At 32.9% G+C, this 20145-nt stretch overlaps 1 protein-coding gene across 1 annotated transcript; it reads left to right on the top strand.

The window, feature by feature from the left end:
• The first annotated feature begins 1 nt into the window (after position 1).
• LOC124535552 (probable methyltransferase-like protein 25) lies at positions 2-6952 on the top strand. The gene is made up of 7 exons (XM_047111782.1): positions 2-248; positions 688-860; positions 2017-2205; positions 3500-3683; positions 5188-5388; positions 5828-5937; positions 6542-6952. The coding sequence occupies exons 1-7, from the start codon at positions 35-37 to the stop codon at positions 6902-6904; spliced, it is 1434 nt and encodes a 477-aa protein (XP_046967738.1). The 5' UTR covers positions 2-34; the 3' UTR covers positions 6905-6952.
• The last annotated feature ends 13193 nt before the right edge of the window (positions 6953-20145 follow it).

Consider the following 20145-nt stretch of genomic DNA (forward strand, 5'->3'; position numbering starts at 1 on the left):
GAATTCAAATTTTATTATTTCAGTTAAAGCCAAAATGGATAATGCATCCAAACTCCGTCAGCAACTTGACAGAATAATAACTTATCTATCACCACTGTTGTCGCTCGCAAATTGTCATATGGTGGAATTTTTCACTCACAACCACTGGGAGAACCTGTTACCTTCAGACTTAAGACAGTATTTAGATGATATAGAATTGAATGATGCTATTGATCAGTTCTGGAAATGTGCCAAGGGGGAACAAGATGGTTGGTATGTCTGAATATTTATTGATTTAGTCTTTTCATTAGTAAATATTGCAATGGATAAAAGCTGCTTGATATTTGATTGTCTTGTATTTGCATTCAGATATGTAAAATATAAGCTAAGAAATCAATTATTTACTCTTAATTTTCTTAAGTTTAACTAAAAATTTCAGCTGATGTCTGTGACTTTGGTATTACTAAATACATACTAAGTTAAATGACATGAAAATTTATTATTTTATAATTATATTAAAATAAATTAGACAATGTACATAAATGTATAAAAAATCTTCAACATTTATCTAGAGAACCAGTGATATCTTCACTTCCTATAATTAGTTTTGTAAAATGACAATGTGTTTATTACAACCTTCTTAAATAAAGTATGTATACTTTTTTTATATATTATATTAATATTTTATCTGTTTTCATTAATTTTTAGATAAAACTGAGCTGTCAAAGTGGGTGCTCAATAGTCAATCTCACTGTGTAAGCTTGAACAATGGCTACTGCATCTCAAGGTCACAACTTCAAGAAAAGATTAAGTCATGGGGAGGTGATATTAAACCAGAAGTCCGGATTAAAGAATTCATGACCAGCAAGAAGAGCTATGAAGTAAGTATTTTATAAAAAAAAGGTTGTTTTAAAAAAAATATATATTTATCATTACACAGTATAAAACAAAGTCCCTTACCGCTGTCTGTCCCTATGTATGCTTAGATCTTTAAAATTACGCACCGCATTTTGTTGCAGTTTTTTTAATAGATATAGTTATTCGAGAGGAAGGTTTTGTATATAATACAATAATCGACAATATAGTAAAGAAACAAGAATAAATCTGTAGTTTATTCAGTGACAGCTTGTACCCATGCTAAGCCGTAGTTAGAAGGGTTGCTAGTTTATGATAAAAATAAAGATATTGTACTGGTGTGGAAACAAATGAAGGGGGACAGATAATTTCAAACAATTAAAACTTTCCTCAGTGAATAAACCTAAACCTTATATTGTTAGTTCATAACACTGCACATATCAAAGTCTTGGTTGCAAACATAAGTAATATGTCATCAAAAATTATTGTTATTGTGTGTCAAGAAATCTTCAGTAGCAAGAAGTTTGTATATATTCAAAAATCATTATTCAATATAGAAGAATTACCCATGCTTATTGATTCTCAAAAATCTACCAACTACCTTATAGATATCCTTAATTTACCTCGCTCAATTCAGGCAGAACATTCCCTTACATGTAGCCAGTGCCCAGGACATCTAGTGTGCTCTGGTACACCAGAATACTCACTAAAAAACCAGCGGTGCCTTATCTGTCTCTAAAGTGACCGCTTTTAGATGTGGTACTCTGAGCACGACTCCCGTCAAATTCTTAAACCTTGCTTTTCTAATATATGTACCACAGATTAAAATACAGCAAAGTGACGTCACCGACCCCATTGCAGCGCCATATTGTCCAAGTAGCGTTTTCGCTCGTTATTTAAATATGGAATTATTAATATGATATTTTTCGGCAAATATGTACTAGAATTAAAAAAAAACAACTTTTACTGGGTTCCTTAACCTCTACTTAATAATTTAAAATGTATTTTAAAAACCAGTCAAATAGCTTATTCGCTTCTCCAGATAAAACCTTGAAGGATCATAACGTCTTCTAAGAGACTCAGGACTCTTTTCAACCGACTTCCAAAAGGAGGAGGTTATCAATTCGTCTGTATTTTTTTGTATAGTAAGAAATGTATTCAATTTATACAATATTGTTCCAGGTTCAAACTATGTCACATCTGGTCGCGTCACTGTTTAGTGCAAGCGGTTCAACCCATTGCGTTGAGGCAGGTGGTGGTAGAGGTCACCTGCCCGTTGCTTTAACATTAGCCTACCACCTGCCTAGCTTGACGGTGGATTGTGATCAGCGCACTATCATTAATGCTGAGAAAAGGGTTAAAATCATACAGGTAATTTAAAAATTTTACATAGAATATATAAGGATATATGTACAAATGAATTTATTAATATCTGGAATTATATGACTTGTATACCGTTTTACTGATCATACTATCTATATTGAGTAACTCGTCCCTAAATGGCGCTATAAAAATCAACTTATATGTAATAAAAGATGCGAATGCGACTCTAATTGTTATAAGTGGCGTCGCTATCGTGGGGCCAGGTAGTGCAGTGTACCAGGGCCCCTTAGGTCAGTTCTTTACCTGTTTACTTCCAAGCAGGATATATTAATTTAAATAATTGTATTTAATTAACATGACTTTGTATTTTTTAAATGTTAAAAAGAGTAACTATTGAGTTTCTTGCCGGTTCTTCTCGGTAGAATCTACTTTCCGAACCGGTGGTAGCTTCGCTTAATTGTAAAATGACGATTCAGAAGTGCTTGTAAAAGCCTACTCGAATAAAGTTTATTTTGATTTTGATTTTGAAACCTTAAGCTTCTGAAGCTAGAAAATCACGACCCTGCGCAAAATAATTCTTATTTGGTATCTATAATTTTAAGGGGTAATTTATTATTAGTTAAAGAGGGCTGGGAAAGAGCGGGTGAGGGCCCGATTCTTTTTCTATGCACCGGGGCCCTTCCTTATCTAGCTAAGCCACTAATTGCTAGCTATTGTTACAACACTGATACAAAATTTTATTTTTTAATTATTGTTGCCAACAATGTATTAGATACGTTTTTGCTCACTAGTTGTGAGTTGTGGCCTAGGGCCAAAAAAGGTTTTTGATGGTCAAAGACCCAGCCATTGTAATAACGATCATATTATTGTGACTAATACGATAAATGTACCAAGCGTACTTAAACAAACACAGTTTGGATACGCTTTCAAGACCTAAATTGTCAATTGATCATCACAATCATTTACAAACGCGTTATCAGGGCGAGTCGAGATGGCCCAGTGGTTAGAACGCGTGCATCTTAACCGATGATTGCGGGTTCAAACCCAGGCAAGCACCGCTGATTCATGAGCTTAATTTGTCTTTATAATTTATCTCGTGCTCAGCGGTGAAGGAAAACATCGTGAGGAAACCTGCATGTGACAAATTTCATAGAAATTCTGCCACATATGCATTCCACCAACCCGCATTAGAACAGCGTGGTGGAATATGTTCCAAACCTTCTCCTCAGAGGGAGAGGAGGCCTTTAGCCCAGCAGTGGGAATTTACAGGCTGTTGTTGATGTTGTTATCAGGGCCCCAGAAAGGTCATACGTCATTAACAATCCACTCATATGGTCCTCAGAAACAATGGCACGCAATAGCAAAGAAGATAAAAGACGGTAGCGAAGAAAGTATATCGGAAAGCATCAACTCGAATTTGCATCGATTTGCGACCGCTTACATCACAGAACACACCGACCTGGCGGCGATCCTGAGAGAGAAGTTTCCAGAACATTCCAGCACCGATATCAGGTTACTTTTGACTGGTGAGCGAATATATAGTCTATTCCAATGGTAGTGGGAAAAAAGTTAAACAAAACTTGATTTACCTATTTCATGCGATTTGCTCATAATTCAACTATATTGTGCGCTACTAACAGCTCTTGACTAATATATCTTTATTTATAATATAATACTATTACACTTAACTATTTATTTCCATTATAATTTTACTACGTTCAAAACGGCATTTTTCGCAAAGCCATAGTGAGTATCATTGATTAATCAAGCTCTTGACCAACGTTTTATGAGACTGACCTTCCGCCCCCCAAATTGCGTTACGTTATATACTTGATTGGCAGAAAATGTGTACTGCACCAAAACAATTGAACCACCAATTGGAAGTAGGGAATAAATCCAAAAAAATAGGAACGGAGATATAAACACTTCATAACTTTTTGCTTTCAACTTATAAACTTATAGGACATCAATGATTAGGAAGAAAATATCAATCCTTACTTATTCACCGACAGATCTGCCTTAAATTTTTTTTTTTTTGTATAGGTTTACGGACGAGCATATGGGCCACCTGATGGTAAGTGGTCACCATCGCTCATAGACGATGACGCTGTAAGAAATATTAACTATTCCTGACGTCGTCAATGTGCCACCAACCTTGGGAACTAAGATGCTATGTCCCTTGTGCCTGTAGTTACACTGGCTCACTCACCCTTCAGACCGGAACACAACAATACTGAGTACTGTTATTTGGCGGTAGAATAACTGATGAGTGGGTGGTACCTACCCAGACGGGCTTGCACAAAGCTCTACCACCAAGTAAATGTATAATATTTAGCCCTACGTCTAAAGAATTTAAGAGTGTATAAAAGTGAATATGTCGAAAAGTGGCGTATATTTTTTTCAATTGGTGGTTAAATTAATTTCCACACTATCAACTTGTGTGTATAATGTCAGTCAGGACTACCAATCCACTGATACCATATGTGTCTCCGAGTGACACGTCACTATTGGCAATAGGCTATTTGACAATGCGAAAAATAAATTTTGTATTATTGTAATCGGTGTATATTATGAGTTTAAAAATGGTTATTTACTAACGAAACTTGAAAATAATACTTAATTTATTCAAAAATCAATAAACAAAAATGCGTTTTTTCAAACTTTTGTCACTTGACACAAAACGCTCCTGATTAGACGGGCTTATGATGAAGTCATTTTCTTGTAAACCTTGCTTTTCTACTATATGTACCACAGATTAAAATACAGCAAAGTGACGTCACCGACCCCATTGCAGCGCTATATTGTCCGAGTAGCGTTTTCGCGCGTTATTTAAATATGGAATTTTTAATATGATACTTTTCGGCATATATGTACTGGATATAATAAAAATCAACTTTTACTGGGTTCCTTAACCTGTACTAAATAATATAAAATGGATTTTAAAAACCAGTCAAATAGCCAATTATTCTGATATTGGCAGTAATGTCTATACATGCATAATGTGTGTGTTTGTAAACAAATGGTCGTCAGGGCTGCACACGTGCGGCGACCTGGGCGCGGCGTCGCTGCGCATCGCGACGCACCGCGCGACCGTTTGCGCGGCGCTAACCGTGCCGTGCTGTTACCACCTCCTGCACGAGACCACCGACCACCTGATGGTAGACACGTTCCAGCGGGACTTCGCCCCCGAAGCCGCGGGCCACGGGTTCCCTATGTCGGTACATTTGAGAGGTGCGGCAAAATTTTCCACTGCCCTAAAAGTAGGAACCTATAAATATTATTGAAAATCTGTGGTAATATTATAAAATGTGAAAGTAACTGTCTGTCTGTCGCTTTATAACTGATAAACCAATGAGCCGATTTGACGCAATTTTCTGTGAAGCAAACTTGAAGTCCAAGGAACTACTACTATACTATTCTGCCTAATATATGACAATCAACCCCATAAGATAAGATAATAAGAGTAAAGCCGCGTTCGACAACTAGTGTTAAATAATTGTTGATTTCTTAAATGTCATATATACATATATAATTATATAAAACTAACAACATTTATTTCTTGACATTCTAAACTGGTGGAAGCGTTACCTAACATAGTTTCTAAAGTGATGATTAAAAATTGCTTGTGAAAACCTACTTGAATAAAGTATACTATGATGGTATGTTCTAGGATATAGTCTAGGTCGTAACGCCCGAATGCTCGCCGCGCAGTCGATAGACCGCGTCGTCAGTCACCAGCAGCTGCCCGATAAGAGTCTGCTATACCGAGCTATGCTTCAGGTAAGTCAACCTGGTCCTAACCTGGTTCCTGGTCGAGTAGAGTGTTTTCCGGCTTCAGTCGGTCCGATGGTTCGATTCCCGGCCGAGTCAGAAAAAGTTTATGACTTTTCTATATTGTCTTGGATCTCGGTGTTTGTGGTGCCGTCGTTACTTCAGATTTCCATAACACAAGTGCTGTAACTACTTACATTGGGATCAATGTATGTGATGTTGTCCAATATTATCCAAAATTATTATTATAAGTATATATTCTGGTTAATACATTTTGCATTATGCTTAGCTGGCTAATTGAATGCCGGTTGGTACACATGTGGCAAAATTTTCGTTGAAATTAGTCACATACATCCTCGCGATATTTTCTTGCATCGCCGGGCTCGAGAAGAATTATAAGCACAAATTAATTGAATATTCAGTAGGTAGGGTTTGAACCCGTGATCATCGGTTAAGATGCACGCGTTCTAACCACTGGGACATCTCTATGTCAAGCGATCGTGCGTGTTTTTTTTTAAATAACGCTACATGTTGCATCAGACAGTAAAAAAATATGTAGATGACGAAAACTAATAAAATAACTTCATACATACATAATAAATTTATTTTACAGGTAATCATCAAAACTCATTTACCTGACTTACCTTTGTCCGAAGGGAAGTTGAAGGGTATAGGAGCGAAGTGTAAGGATTTCAATGAATATTTCAAAACGGCGGACGTTTTACTCAAACTTGGTCTCTATGATAGCTTACCTGACACTTACCTGATGGATTTGGGTAAAAATATGAATTGCCAGTGGAAAAAAATCGTTCTGTTTTACCTCGTGAGGTTATGTCTGGCGCAAGTTATTGAGAGTGTTATATTGTTGGATAGGTTATTGTATTTGTATGAGAACGGTTTTGAGAAGGTGTTTTTGGTGAAATTGTTTGACCCCGTGCTGTCTCCGCGATGTCATGCTATAGTAGTCGTAAGGTGATTATATTTATAAAAATAAGTTTTATACAATAAAAGTTGGAATTATTAATGTTGTTTTATTTGAGAAAAATATTTTTTTGGCCACCATGCTATTTTGGGAACTATCTTAATAAAATTTTTCAGTCGAAGATGGCGGACAAAACTTAGATTTTTATATTGTATGCGAGTTGCTATTACATATAATACAGCAGTATTATATATTAAAAAGTGTTCATTCCTTATATAAATCTATTAATAAAATTATAATATATATAATTAATATATATTATATAATTAATATAATTTAGACGACTACATTTAGTTATTTTATTATCTTAAGTATGTATTAGTGTATAATAGAGATATTATAAGATTATTTATACATAATATTTATATACGTAGTAAGTAGAAGTATTAGTGTGTAAATATTTGTATTTAAGTTTATGACTGCACAATATCTGCCTCTGATTGGGTTGTATGGAAGAGATGGCTAATAAGCCATAAGACCGCCCTTTGTATAACACTTTTAATCTACTTTTTTTTTTATATTCTATTTTTGCATTTTATTAATTTGTGTTACTTTCTTTGTTTTTTTTTTGTTCGTGGTGTGTAATAAAGTATGATTCATTCATTCAGTCACTATACTTACCTACTAATACCACTTTTATTTTCAAAATTATGATACTAATTTCGATGCACGAAGCGCCAGTTTTTCCTCAAATTCATAATAAATATTAGATTAACTGCTAAGGATATATCTTATCGTATTTTTTTAATATATTGAATAGAAAGCTCGTCATTTTATTACTAACTAGAAGTGTGCTTATGATTTAAAAAAAAATGGTTGTAGTCTAAAATAGTCCTGTGAAACTCCCGTCAAAAGGAAGGAAATACAAGCTTCTTCATTATGACTTAACACCTAACGACCGGTACAATGCGAGCGACGCTGCGGGTTACAAATAGTAAGATAACAATATGATTAAAAGTACTCGATACCTGAGAGATGCAAATTCAACTCCACGTCGCAATATTTGAAAGTAATCGGTATCCAAGTAACGAACGAAGAAATCTCACAAGTTCAGTTGAATTATCAAGAATTACGTGAAACTTTTTGATTAAAAATGAAGATTGCATTATTAAACTTTTATTGTTCGAAAATTGTTTTCTTAGGATGAATCTATGACGATTTCAACGTTATAACTAAGAGCTTATAAAACGCGATCGAATCGAAACGTAAACGGTGGCGGTTCGGTCGAATTTACATCGAAATATAATCAAAATTGTATTGTAACATACACATATAAATAAGTTCAACTGGTCTCCGCTGCAAAACCTTTCCACCGAAAAAGACCGGGGAGGAGAAAGAAGCGCTATACGCCCTTCTCCGGGGTTCTCAGTACCCTGGGAATCTTTCTAGGGCCTGTAGGAGGCCCGCACAGGCAGGCCGACCGTAAGGGCGTCACTGTAGCATTCGAAAGCGATCCTGTGGCGCCTACTGAAACGACGGAAAGGGTACCCTTTGTAGTGTTTATTAAAAAGTAGTGTTTGTGAAACGCGTAGCGTATATTTCGAGCAAAAAATTTGTAACTGGTGGACCAGTCAAAAATAAATTTTGAATATAACCGAGGGGTTATATTTAAAATTTATTTTTGTAAGGAATTAACAAAGATCAAATAGAATCGGGAAGGTATCATAATCATAAAAAGTTTGTAGAATTGTACCTGAATTGTGTACCTTAGGTTTTAAGGTAGTGATAAATTAAATTTAAATAATATAATGCGTGAGACATTCTGTATTTATCACATATTAAAAAGACCTTTAATAGTGGGCAAAATAACTTAATTAATGTCCTTTTACTATCACTGGTGACAGGACACCTTCAACCATTGCACACATCCTTCCTTTAAACAGTATATTTCTTTATTTTTGATTGTCTTGTAATTAAATATGGCTGGAAATCAAATAGGTACTCAAAATTGCAATTATTAACCACGCATCGCTTCATAGTGTGTTAAGATCTGAACAGTAGAAAATACAAGAAATAGAAGGAAAAATCTTAATCATAAATTTAAAATGATAAACCAGATAACATCATTATAATAATACATGTTCAATGAGACAATTTCACTTCATATTAAGTATTTCCAAGAAAGACCATACTTTCTACTAGGTTAAAATTTAAAAGTTACATTTATAGCGAGATTTTTTCCAGTTTTTTATTTGACCGCCCATCACGTATCAGATTACAGTCGCCTCTTTCTCGACCCTGTTACAGTCTGTCAGATTTACAAGTTAAATCATTTCGCTTAAAGTTATTTCTATTTATATGATACATATTTGATGATTTGTCAATCAATTTTTTTTATTTAAGTACAATGATGTCCTGACCGAAACCGACTAACGGAGATTAGCCTTATCTGGGCATGAGATAAAGTGGTCTAGTGTGTTATTATTTATTATACTTATGCTTTTCGTATATAGTTCCTAGTTAGTGGCGGATTTACAAATCTGCTGCCGCTAGTTGGCTAGTAGGATTTTCAATTTTTGCCGCCCCTACGTTTTTTGGAACATTTATGATTTGTGTTCTATCGTCCTCATTACATCGGTTTTTCCCGTTATTAGTATGATTATAAACTTGGTGATAGTCAGTTACTAGATTATTTTTCCAACCCGCTATGTAGTGACGAGAATACGGATTACGTACGGATTACGTTAAGTTTATTTATTTGTGTAAGATAATAACAAATTTGTGCCTACTTAGCCTATTGGTAAATCCGCCACTGTTTCTAGTTAGTCATAATCGCTAACACTATTTCTTAAAAACTCTTTAATTTTTTGTGTAGGTACTCTAAGTAACCTTACTTTTTCTTTTTATAGAAAATTTTCTCGTTGTTTTAGACTATTTTTTGAATATATTTTGTAATATTTATTCTTCTATTCTACAATATTAAAGTATTGTTTTGTTCTTTGCTAATATTGTACATCATACATTTATTTTGACACCGTTGTTTTATCGGAATTATATAACATAATTATAATTGTAGTTACTAGTCTGTATTGATGGAAATCCCTCCCAGGATAAATAAAAGGAATGAAAACAAAATCAAAAGTGATGATCCCACCATGCCACTTCACAGTTTGATTATTATTGTTTTATTAAATGATTGAATTAAACGTCATTGTATATTTATAATCTGTGCTATAAATATGCAAAGCCAAAGACCAAATAAAGTGAACCCTTGTTTCTTGTTATTGTGTTTGATTTCGAGCTCATACAAGTGTGTACGAACACAGGCACACACCTATCGGACAAGGGAGAGGAATTGCCTTCCCCTTGTCCGATGGGACAGCAATCTGAACTCACGCACCAAGGGCTTGATTTGCTCCCAGAAGTAAAGGAGTTAGTAAAGTTAATAAAACAGATTTCGCAAGATTTTCGCGAGCATTCGCAGAATGAAAATATATTTGATTTTTTTTCGAGAATAGAAAAAATATACGAACCCCAATCAACCTGTGTATTGCATTGATAACACTAGGCAATAAAACTTGGGATAGGATATTACTATGGTGGCTATAATATACAGTGCACAGATGTGTGCGTAAATATATATGCGCTCTCATGACATGATAGGACGGACAACCACAACGAGTTTCGACGCAAGACCAGCTTACGTGATCTCCAAGACACGGTGCTTCAACTTATAGATACCTGGCAGTTACTAAGAATTTACCATGGAAAACCAATAATTTTTTATCGGCCCGACGTCTGAACTTTGAACTCAAAACCTTGGGATCTGGAGCCTTATGTCTAGTTACTAGACCACCGAGGGAGCCAACGATAAACGTAACATATATGGAATAATACATGAGGCATGAGCATGATGAGTAAACATGGAAATGTCAAAATGTATTAATAAATTGCAATCGTGCGAATCCGGGTTGTGTCGCTAGTGCATATATAAAAGAAGCTTACAATTTCTCGTGTATTCCGGCTGCAAGTCTATTCTTATCCATTTTTAATATATTTTATTTGAAAACCCATTTGAAGTCTTCACTAATATTTTTATTTTCCCCTTCAATTGAGCGTAAATCTTGCACTAGGAAACGATAACGTAACCATGCGTCCCGTTTTGATTGGGACAGTCCCGTTGTCATGCGAGTTCACGTTTTTATAAAAATATGTCATCGTGAACACCTTAAAATTAAACAAATAGATCACATTGTAACTCCGAAAATATTAACACTTAAAATTAATCGTATCTAATATTGACTGTAAGAAATAAATCTATATAAAAGTAAAGTAAAAAGTAAAGTAACAGTCTGTAAATTTCCCGCTGATGAGATAAGACCTCCTCTTCCATTAAGGAAAGGGTTTGGAACATATTCCACCACGCTGTTCGGGTTGGTGGAATGCACATGTGGCAGAGTTTCGATGAAATTAGACACATGCAGGTTTCATCATGATGTTTTCCTTCACCGCCGAGCACGAGATGAATTATAAACACAAATTAAGCACATACATATAGTGGTGCTAGCCTGGGTTTGAACCCGCATTCATCGGTTAAGATGCACCTGTTCTAACCACTGGGCCATCTCAGCTCCAATCTATATGGTATTATAATAAAAATAAAATTGAATGAAAAATGAAATACGATAGGATAGGTCGTGGGTAGGATCTATGCGGATGACGCTATTTGAAACCGGATTGAAACGGAGCTGTAGTATTATAATATCTTTATAACGACTATATACAAATGAGAGGTGGCCAAGCTACTATATATTACATTGATACCTTTGTTTTCTTTTGTTCTGTAAATATTTCGAAAAGCATTTTCCTTTAAAAAGTCATTATGTGACATCGCGTCCCGCTTTGCTGGTAAAATTATGGTCATATTAGAATAGGGGCAAGTGTCCAATGTTCGCCATTTGCTGACCGCTTCACGGTAACAGATGTAATATTACTCAGCTCCTAGTTTACACTGAAAACTAAAATCATTGCAACTTATAATTTTGTATTTTTAATATGTACTTTTACACGTGGTGTTTAATCTTTTTATGTAAGTTTCAATGTTTGCATTCAATAAGTCTGTTTTAATATAAAATATAAATGCTATATTAGTTATCAGGTAGTAAAGGTAAAATATATCAATTTTAATTTTTACCTCGTTTCGTGTGTTTAATTTTCTGTTTGTAATTCATCTCGTGTTCGGTGGTAAAGGAAAACATCGTGAGGAAACCTGCATGTGTCTAATTTCATAGAAATTCTGTCACATGTATATTCCACCAAACCCGCATTGAAACAGTGTGGTGGAAAATGTGTAGAGAAGGCTTTAGCCCAGCAGAGGAAAATAATGAGAAGGTATCATCACTGGATGTTAATTCTACTTATGAAACGTCTAAGACACTTATAATAAAGGCACCAACACTTTCTTTACACGTTAAATACTCTAAGAAATACAATCATATTATGTTAAAACATAAATATAGTTCGAAATTAACTTTATTGGTTACATTTCGTCGATTAATATGAACTTTATCTTGTCAAATAAGCTATTAATTAAGATCATTATGTAAATTAGTTTATACAGCTATCCGACGGCCAATGTAACGCGTTCAAAGTATGCAAATACATCTCATTTCATTTCCATTTATATTAAGATCATTTTAGTACATTGAAACAATTACATTAGCCGTATAATATACCTATATGTAACCCGTTCGGGGACTACCTCGTATGACTAGAATATAGCTTATGAGGCTGAATACATAGGGATGAATTATTCTTCAAATAGTGAAGATAACTGTGACCACTTAAGTATAAAAAAATAAGAAATAAGCTTGCATTTGACAGATTAAGTAAGAAATTAGTAAATAATTAGATTATTATACAAACGTTTCCATTATTTATTATATGGTTTAATTAATTGTGTAATAATAATAATTAGATTTAAAGTATTTTTGAATTGTATTGATACTTGATATTCAATAAGAGGGTACTTTGACTTTTCTGTTCATTATTGTGAATCACGTGACTCTTTTCCGTGGACCAGCGAGGTGTTGGCAATCAAGGTACGATATACCTTTGTGTTAAATTATAATTATTATTGCTTGTTAAATTATTCAAAAAAATATATGAATTGTTTATTGTAATTAAATTGTAATTATCAACATACAAAGTTAGTTTTGATATAATTAGTTTGGTTGTAAATATTAAATAAAATTATATGAGATTTCTACAGATACTAAAATGGTTAAAAAAATAGGTTATGTATATTATAAATATCTAACACATTCTTGCCAACATTCCACGCGGTCATGAGATCTATGGTATCTATTTTTAAAACATTTTAGTACAGGTATATAAGGACCTAATGTAATTCTTATGTTAATAAGAATAAGGTTTTAAATTTAATTGATAGTATCAGCATTACACCCGTGCGAAGCCGGTGCGAGTCGCTAGTAAGACTATTTTAATAATCGCCTGAGAAAAAAAGGAAGATTACGGTAACGCTTATTAGTAACGAAGGAACGAAGAAATCCAGCTCGATACTCATTGTATTACAATATTTATTTTATATATTAAATAATAATCACCACGTCAGACCGTCTTTTTAGATATACGACGGCCAGCTATAAATATATCGTTCTCACATAATCAAAACCCTCTCATTAATAAGCTAAAATATCGCTTTCAAGTATCAAGAGTATAATTATTTTGATCATATTTATCAATGAGCCTTCTAAATAAATATAAGTTTTAGCTAGTCACGCTGACGACAGTGCGTAGGCTGTATATGTCATTGTGTAGGCTTTCTAAGACTTCTATCTCTATATACATAAAATAGTAAAACAGACTTTGTCCCGCGCATGAGATTTTTTTTTAAATATTAATATTCGCATCTGTATCGATGTATCGCTTGTAAATATGATTATATTCAAGCAAAGTAAGAACCTTCGTATTTCCCATTACTGTACTATTATGGAACCCGCCCTTCTCTTTGAGGCGAGTATTAAGGTTTAAATTTCTTAAGTGCTTAGTTCTGCAGTTCAGTTCCAAATCAAAATTGTTAGCTTATCCTACTAGATATTTTTTAATATCAAGATAGCAAATATATGTCATGCAATTTATGATTATTTTGTCGAAAATAACTGGGATCTATCTCCGTCCCGCTCGCGAAGGGAGTCCAATATATTAGATTTTAAATTGACATGGTTATTTTTATTACTAAAGGTATTAATTTCTACTAATAATCTACGAATGTCTTGTTCACGAGACCAAGACATTCGTGCCACCGAACAAAAATAAAAAAACATGGTAAATATCCCGAAATTAATACTTTAGTCCAATATATTTTATGGAAAAAAGTAAGAATCATTGCAAACGTGTGACCTTAGCTAGAGAATAAAACATTTAAAAAACACATAAAATATACAATTAGATTTATGTACAAACATCAAAACTATTGTACTTTTATACTTATAAAGTAATCATATGAAGAATACTCACTAATATGTTATATGGCTTCGTTAATATTATACAAATAAAAAATAGAAAGGTCTATAACAATAAATCATAGGTTATAGTTTTGACGTCAACAGGCCAGCCATCCACCATACTTACATAATTTAATTACAAGGTCTTGATTTATTATAGCTTTACCAAGAACTTTATTTTTAAAATCAAGAAAATATTATTCTACCACAATCAATATAAGTATATAGTTTTGTAATTAAAACCTTTCAAAATACCTAACTGTCAGTGTGCAAAAAAAAAAGAATTACTTAACTTTTTTTAATTGGAGCAAAGGTAATAGAATCAAAGGCTTATATTATACTGCTCAAATCCCGGTTGTAAGTTTGGCACAATATTGTCCAACATTTGCCGATTTCTCCTTAATATGTTTCTTTTTATTATATATTGATTTGACAAAATGTATATTGTCTTTTACTAAAATAGAATCTGATATAGCATATTGTGCCCTAATTTCACTGTTTCACCAGTCAATCAGAAAAACTTCACAAATCAAAAAAATATGTTCAACGTCTCTTATAAACAGTGTATTGAATAAATAAAAAGAAGAAAAAGCCACGCTCAGTTGAATTGACTAAAGCTAAAGAACAGTAACTTCTTAATGTAATTATGGTTCAGTAAATTTGAGAAACGTGGTTACAAAGATTGATGGATGACATTTACTTAAGAACAAGGTAGAATTTCAGGGAAAGATCGTCCTTTATGGGAAGTACCGTGTTTTTATCCTGTTGTATTATCGCTCGAATACTTAAACTAGTTTTATTAAATTTAATCAATGTTGTTTTTACATAAAAAAGACAGTCGGGAAAATGTTCCATCTGATTGTATGGTCTCCACTACCTATTAGCGACTTTAGCTTAGCCATTTCTTGTATCACCAGTACGTCACACACCTTGTAACTAAGGAGGTTCACTAAACCTTCAAATTACATCATGACAGTAAAATTATTGTTAATTAGCAATAGAATATATAGACGGAGTTACAAGAGCCCTACCACCAAGTCATTTGGCCATGTAGACGGCAATCTACAGATATGTATAAGATGATGGCGCTAGTCAATTACGACGATTAGCAACTAATCTGTTAATTTAGCTGAAGAAATATTATAGGTAGATAATGTAATGATTTACTTCGTGGTAGGGCTTTGTGCAAGCCCGCCTGGGTCGGTACCACTCACTCATCAGTTATTCTACCGCCAAATAACAGTACTCAGTATTGTTGTGTTCCGGTTTAAAGGGTGAGTGAGCCAGTGTTACTACAGGCACAAGGGACATAACATCTTAGTTCCCAAGGTTGATGGCACATTGACGATGTAAGGAATAGTTAATATTTCTTACAGCGTCATTGTCTATGGGTGATGGTGACCATTTACCATCGGGTGGACCATATGCTCGTCCGTCAAATTATACAATAAAAAAATGTATCTACGTTTACTCTTATAATCCGATTGGATGTCATCACCAATCGACACCACGGAACGTCCGCCGTATTCAACATTGTCCCGTTTTAAAATAAGCCTAACGTTTATGTCGATTTGAATATTATTTATTCTGATATAAAGCTTATTCATACTGGTAAAAAGCAATCAGTAATCACACTATATCTCACTTTAAGAATAAACTTGTGTAGGATACAAAATACTGCACTGCTATGCTCAGAATCACAACCACACAACTACACAGGGTACTATTGAAAATTAGCGTTGGGTTCTTGGAACCCAACTTGGAAGTTGAATGGTAACCTTTAGGACACGTTAAGTATCATTGTGTTGTTGTTTTTTTTGTATATTAAGTTAGTGAGTAGTTATAGTTGGTTAATATGTTTTTATTCTAGTGGGTTATCTTTTTTTATGCTTTAAATTTTTTATACTTATAATACTGTGTCCTAATAAACATTTCTTTCTTTCTCAGTTTCACTGAACAGTTTTATCTAGAATAAACCAATCTGTAATAATTTGTCATATAAGTGATATACAGCGTGTGAAAAAGACGTATATTGTTTCAAACTACCTTCGTACATCTTCACGTTATATATTTGTGTAATCGTTTCTTAACAGTAACTTAAGGAGATCCTTTGATAACATATATTGTCATTCAAAACTGCTTCAATGCAACTGATACGAAAATCACAATATTGAAATCATTGTTATCCCTTCCTTTCATCGCTGTCGTTTTCAGCTAAATTTATTTTTAATTTTATTTTTATTGATCTTGACCGCATATCAGTTTCATTAGCTTTACTTTATTATATTATATACTACTGGTGGTATATGCTACTGGTAACGGGATTCAATTGATTTATGTAATAGCTATTTATTTTAATCTTTATATAATGGGTAATCTGATATAATTAGATTATCTATCTTTCATTCATCTGTTATTTATCTGTTCGTCCATCTGTCTGTTAGTTCCGGCTAATCACTGGATCTAGAACGGTTGGGCCGATTTTGACGTTAATTTCAGTGGCAGAACCCTGATGTCATTAGAAGTAACTTATATTACAACAATTACCTTTTTTCAATTTAAACGCGCACGAGGTTGCGGGCACAGGTAGTATAATATATTTTTATGATTGTTGCTGATAAAAGCTACATATTCAAATATATAATCAGGTTTTTTGATAAACTAAAATAAGTTAACTGGACTATGTTTTTCAAAATGTATCCACTTATATTTTAATTTGAAATAGGAAGGGCGTGAGATAATTGCCACCCATACACATTGGCATCGTAAGATATATTAACTGAAAAAGATCGTAATGGGCAACAAAAATGATGTCTAAGTTGATACATGCTGTCTCATATATATATTGAGATAATTTTGATTTTTGAGTAAGATTTAAATAATTTCCAAATTAGGTTAAGATGTTGATTGTTTCCTTTTAGTGCTGTGTGAAGTAATTGTGAAACTTCGAATATTATTTTACTTTTGTTATTATATTATTATATCCAGTGTACACATTGTTAAAGAACGAAATAAAATAAATAAATTAACCATTTTTAATTATTTACAATTTATTTTTTATTATTTACAATCCATGGAAATTAAGTTTTTTCTTGTGCTCCTTACTCTGTATTTGTTTGATGAAATAATAAGATCGCTACCAAGTATATATTTTTATAATCATTTCATTTTCATTTATAATGTTGGCACTTCCTTATATTTACGTTTCTCGTATCATTCTAGGAAATCCTTCTTCGGTTTTTATTATTATATTAAAATAGACGATTCTATAAAATTCAGCTACCTCGTCCGACGACACAATGATTTCTTATTTTTGTTAAGAATTTGTTCGTAACACGCTCACACCGTATGATTTCATCTTACCTTTTCTGTTATCTTATCGCTGTATAATATCTTCTTTAGATTATTTTTATATATACATGTAAGCTTTGTGTTAGTAGTTAGTAATTAATAGTTGAGTCGAAGGAGGTTGACTCAGTAAAAAAGATATTATATTTTTTTTAATGACATAAGAAGTGTCAATTAATTTTAAAATATTGATTTAAGACATTCATGTTATAAAAGTATTTATTTTTATTAATTAATGTTCATTTGGTCTCTGTTGTTTAAAAATTAAAGCAAGAACATTGCAATTGTCGATTCTCTATTTTAGGTTTGTAATACTCAGCTTTTATTATTGTATTTTTTTTAATTGTAAAATGTATTTGTTACTAACAAAATTAAACTCTATTTTAGATGAATCAAATTGCTTAATTTGAAAAACCCATCACCCTTATATACATATAAGCGATTTAAATTAAATAGACATCATACCTAGTTAGTATTATTATAGTAATTTATGATATGTATTTTAAAATACGAGAGTTTTCTGAAAAACTTACGGTCTTGATCAATATCTATCAATAAAGATATCGTTCTTTTTTCGAAAATGACTTAGTAACCTGTAGTTTTAAAGTTACAATTGCATTGTGCGTAGAAATAGTCCAGCCGAGATGGCCCAGTGGTTGTAAAGTGTACATCTTCACTGATAATTGCGGCTTAAAACCCAGGCATTTATAATTCATCTGGTGCTCGTCGGCGAAGGAAAACATCGTTAGGAACCCTACATGATTCTAATTTCAACGAAATTCTCCACATGTGAATCCAATATAGGAGGAGCGTGGTGGAGTATGCTCCTAACCTTCTCCTCAAAGAGAGAGGAGGCCTTATCCCAACAGTGTGATGTTTACAGGCTGTTACTATTATACTATTATCTTGTATACGATAGACTGTGTACATGTGTGGCCGATGTCGGCCAGGAGGACATCGTAAATAATAATAAAAAATAATCTAGTTGTGATTACTAATCTGTGCTTGTTTTTGTTGACATGTTTAAATTAGGAATCATTTGTTTATTTTCGAATGATAAGAGGAAACTATTTCACCGCTTCTAAAGATAGCGTGTCGCCTTAATAACCCAGATGTAAGAATTACGATAATTTTTGAAAGGTTAAACGCGACACCAAAAATTTATTATTAAAAATAAAATATTATAATATCGATGAAATAATGTTTTATATACAGAATTTGTTACTGTAATTTATATTTACTTATTGAGAAAAGTTAAATAGACTTCCAGTCCATAAATAAAACATGCAAAACAATTATTGTTCCATTCTCTGAAAAAAGGATAAACCAAAGAGGATTAATTCAATGTATGTAAATAACAAAATTGACAAAAAACGACCTATATATTTAAGCAGCCGTCAATACGATTACCGTTACCAGGGAAGTGAGAATGATAATTAATTACAAATACTTATGATTATATTAAAAACAATCTGATAAATGGTTTTGAGCAATTGTATATTACGTTTTAAATACCATCTTAGATTATTTTAATGTAAAACCTTCTGTTTATAGTTCATCTTTATATAAAATGTATATACAGCTTATTTATTAACATTAAGTCCTTAAATATATACAAAAATGAATTTAAAAGTATTTACTGTATAAGTCTTGACCGCGTGGAATAGTGGCAAGAACACTAGTAGCACTAAATCCGTGTTATGATATAGAAATAATTTAACTAAGCAAGGTATAACCTAGAATATCAAGTTATATTATTCTTATTAGATAAATCTCTTTGGTAAATAAGCGAAATCGATCGTTTTTCCTGTTGACTGTTACATAATGTCAAAATTGAATTATCTAGAAATTTCATAGACAATCTTAAAATGAGGTCCGTCGTTGACAAGGCGTCGCGATCAATTGACCATATGGGACCTCTGGAATAGCTCAATTTCAGCTCATATTATAAGATTTTATTTTTATTTTCTTTGTTATTTAAGTAACCAAGTAAAAGTTTTTCTTAATAGTTTTATACGTATTACTAATTATTGAGCAAGAATATATATTTTTCAATAAATTAATATTATTCTAAACCAATGAAAAAGCTGTTTTAAAACGGCATGTTTGTCTTTTTTTTCGTGTATCGATTTCTTGAAACAAGGTAAAACCCCAAAATCCTAGTCAATAATATTCTGTGTCATAAGAGCATTTAAATTGTTTTTAAACGTTTAAATTAAAGTTTGGCGAACGCAATCGAGATTTTCTCAGACCATTTCGACTTAATACCTTTTTCTTGTGGCTATAAACGTTAAGTTTACCTACCTTAGCCGTTGCTCGATTCGCCCCCATATCCGGTTGCCGCTATAATCCAGGGTAATGGTCGTGAAAACAAGACATACTAATATATAGTCATTATTATAAATAATTAACTTAATTTTG

The sequence above is a fragment of the Vanessa cardui genome, chromosome 15, assembly GCF_905220365.1.
Source record: "Vanessa cardui chromosome 15, ilVanCard2.1, whole genome shotgun sequence".
NCBI lineage: Eukaryota > Metazoa > Arthropoda > Insecta > Lepidoptera > Nymphalidae > Vanessa > Vanessa cardui.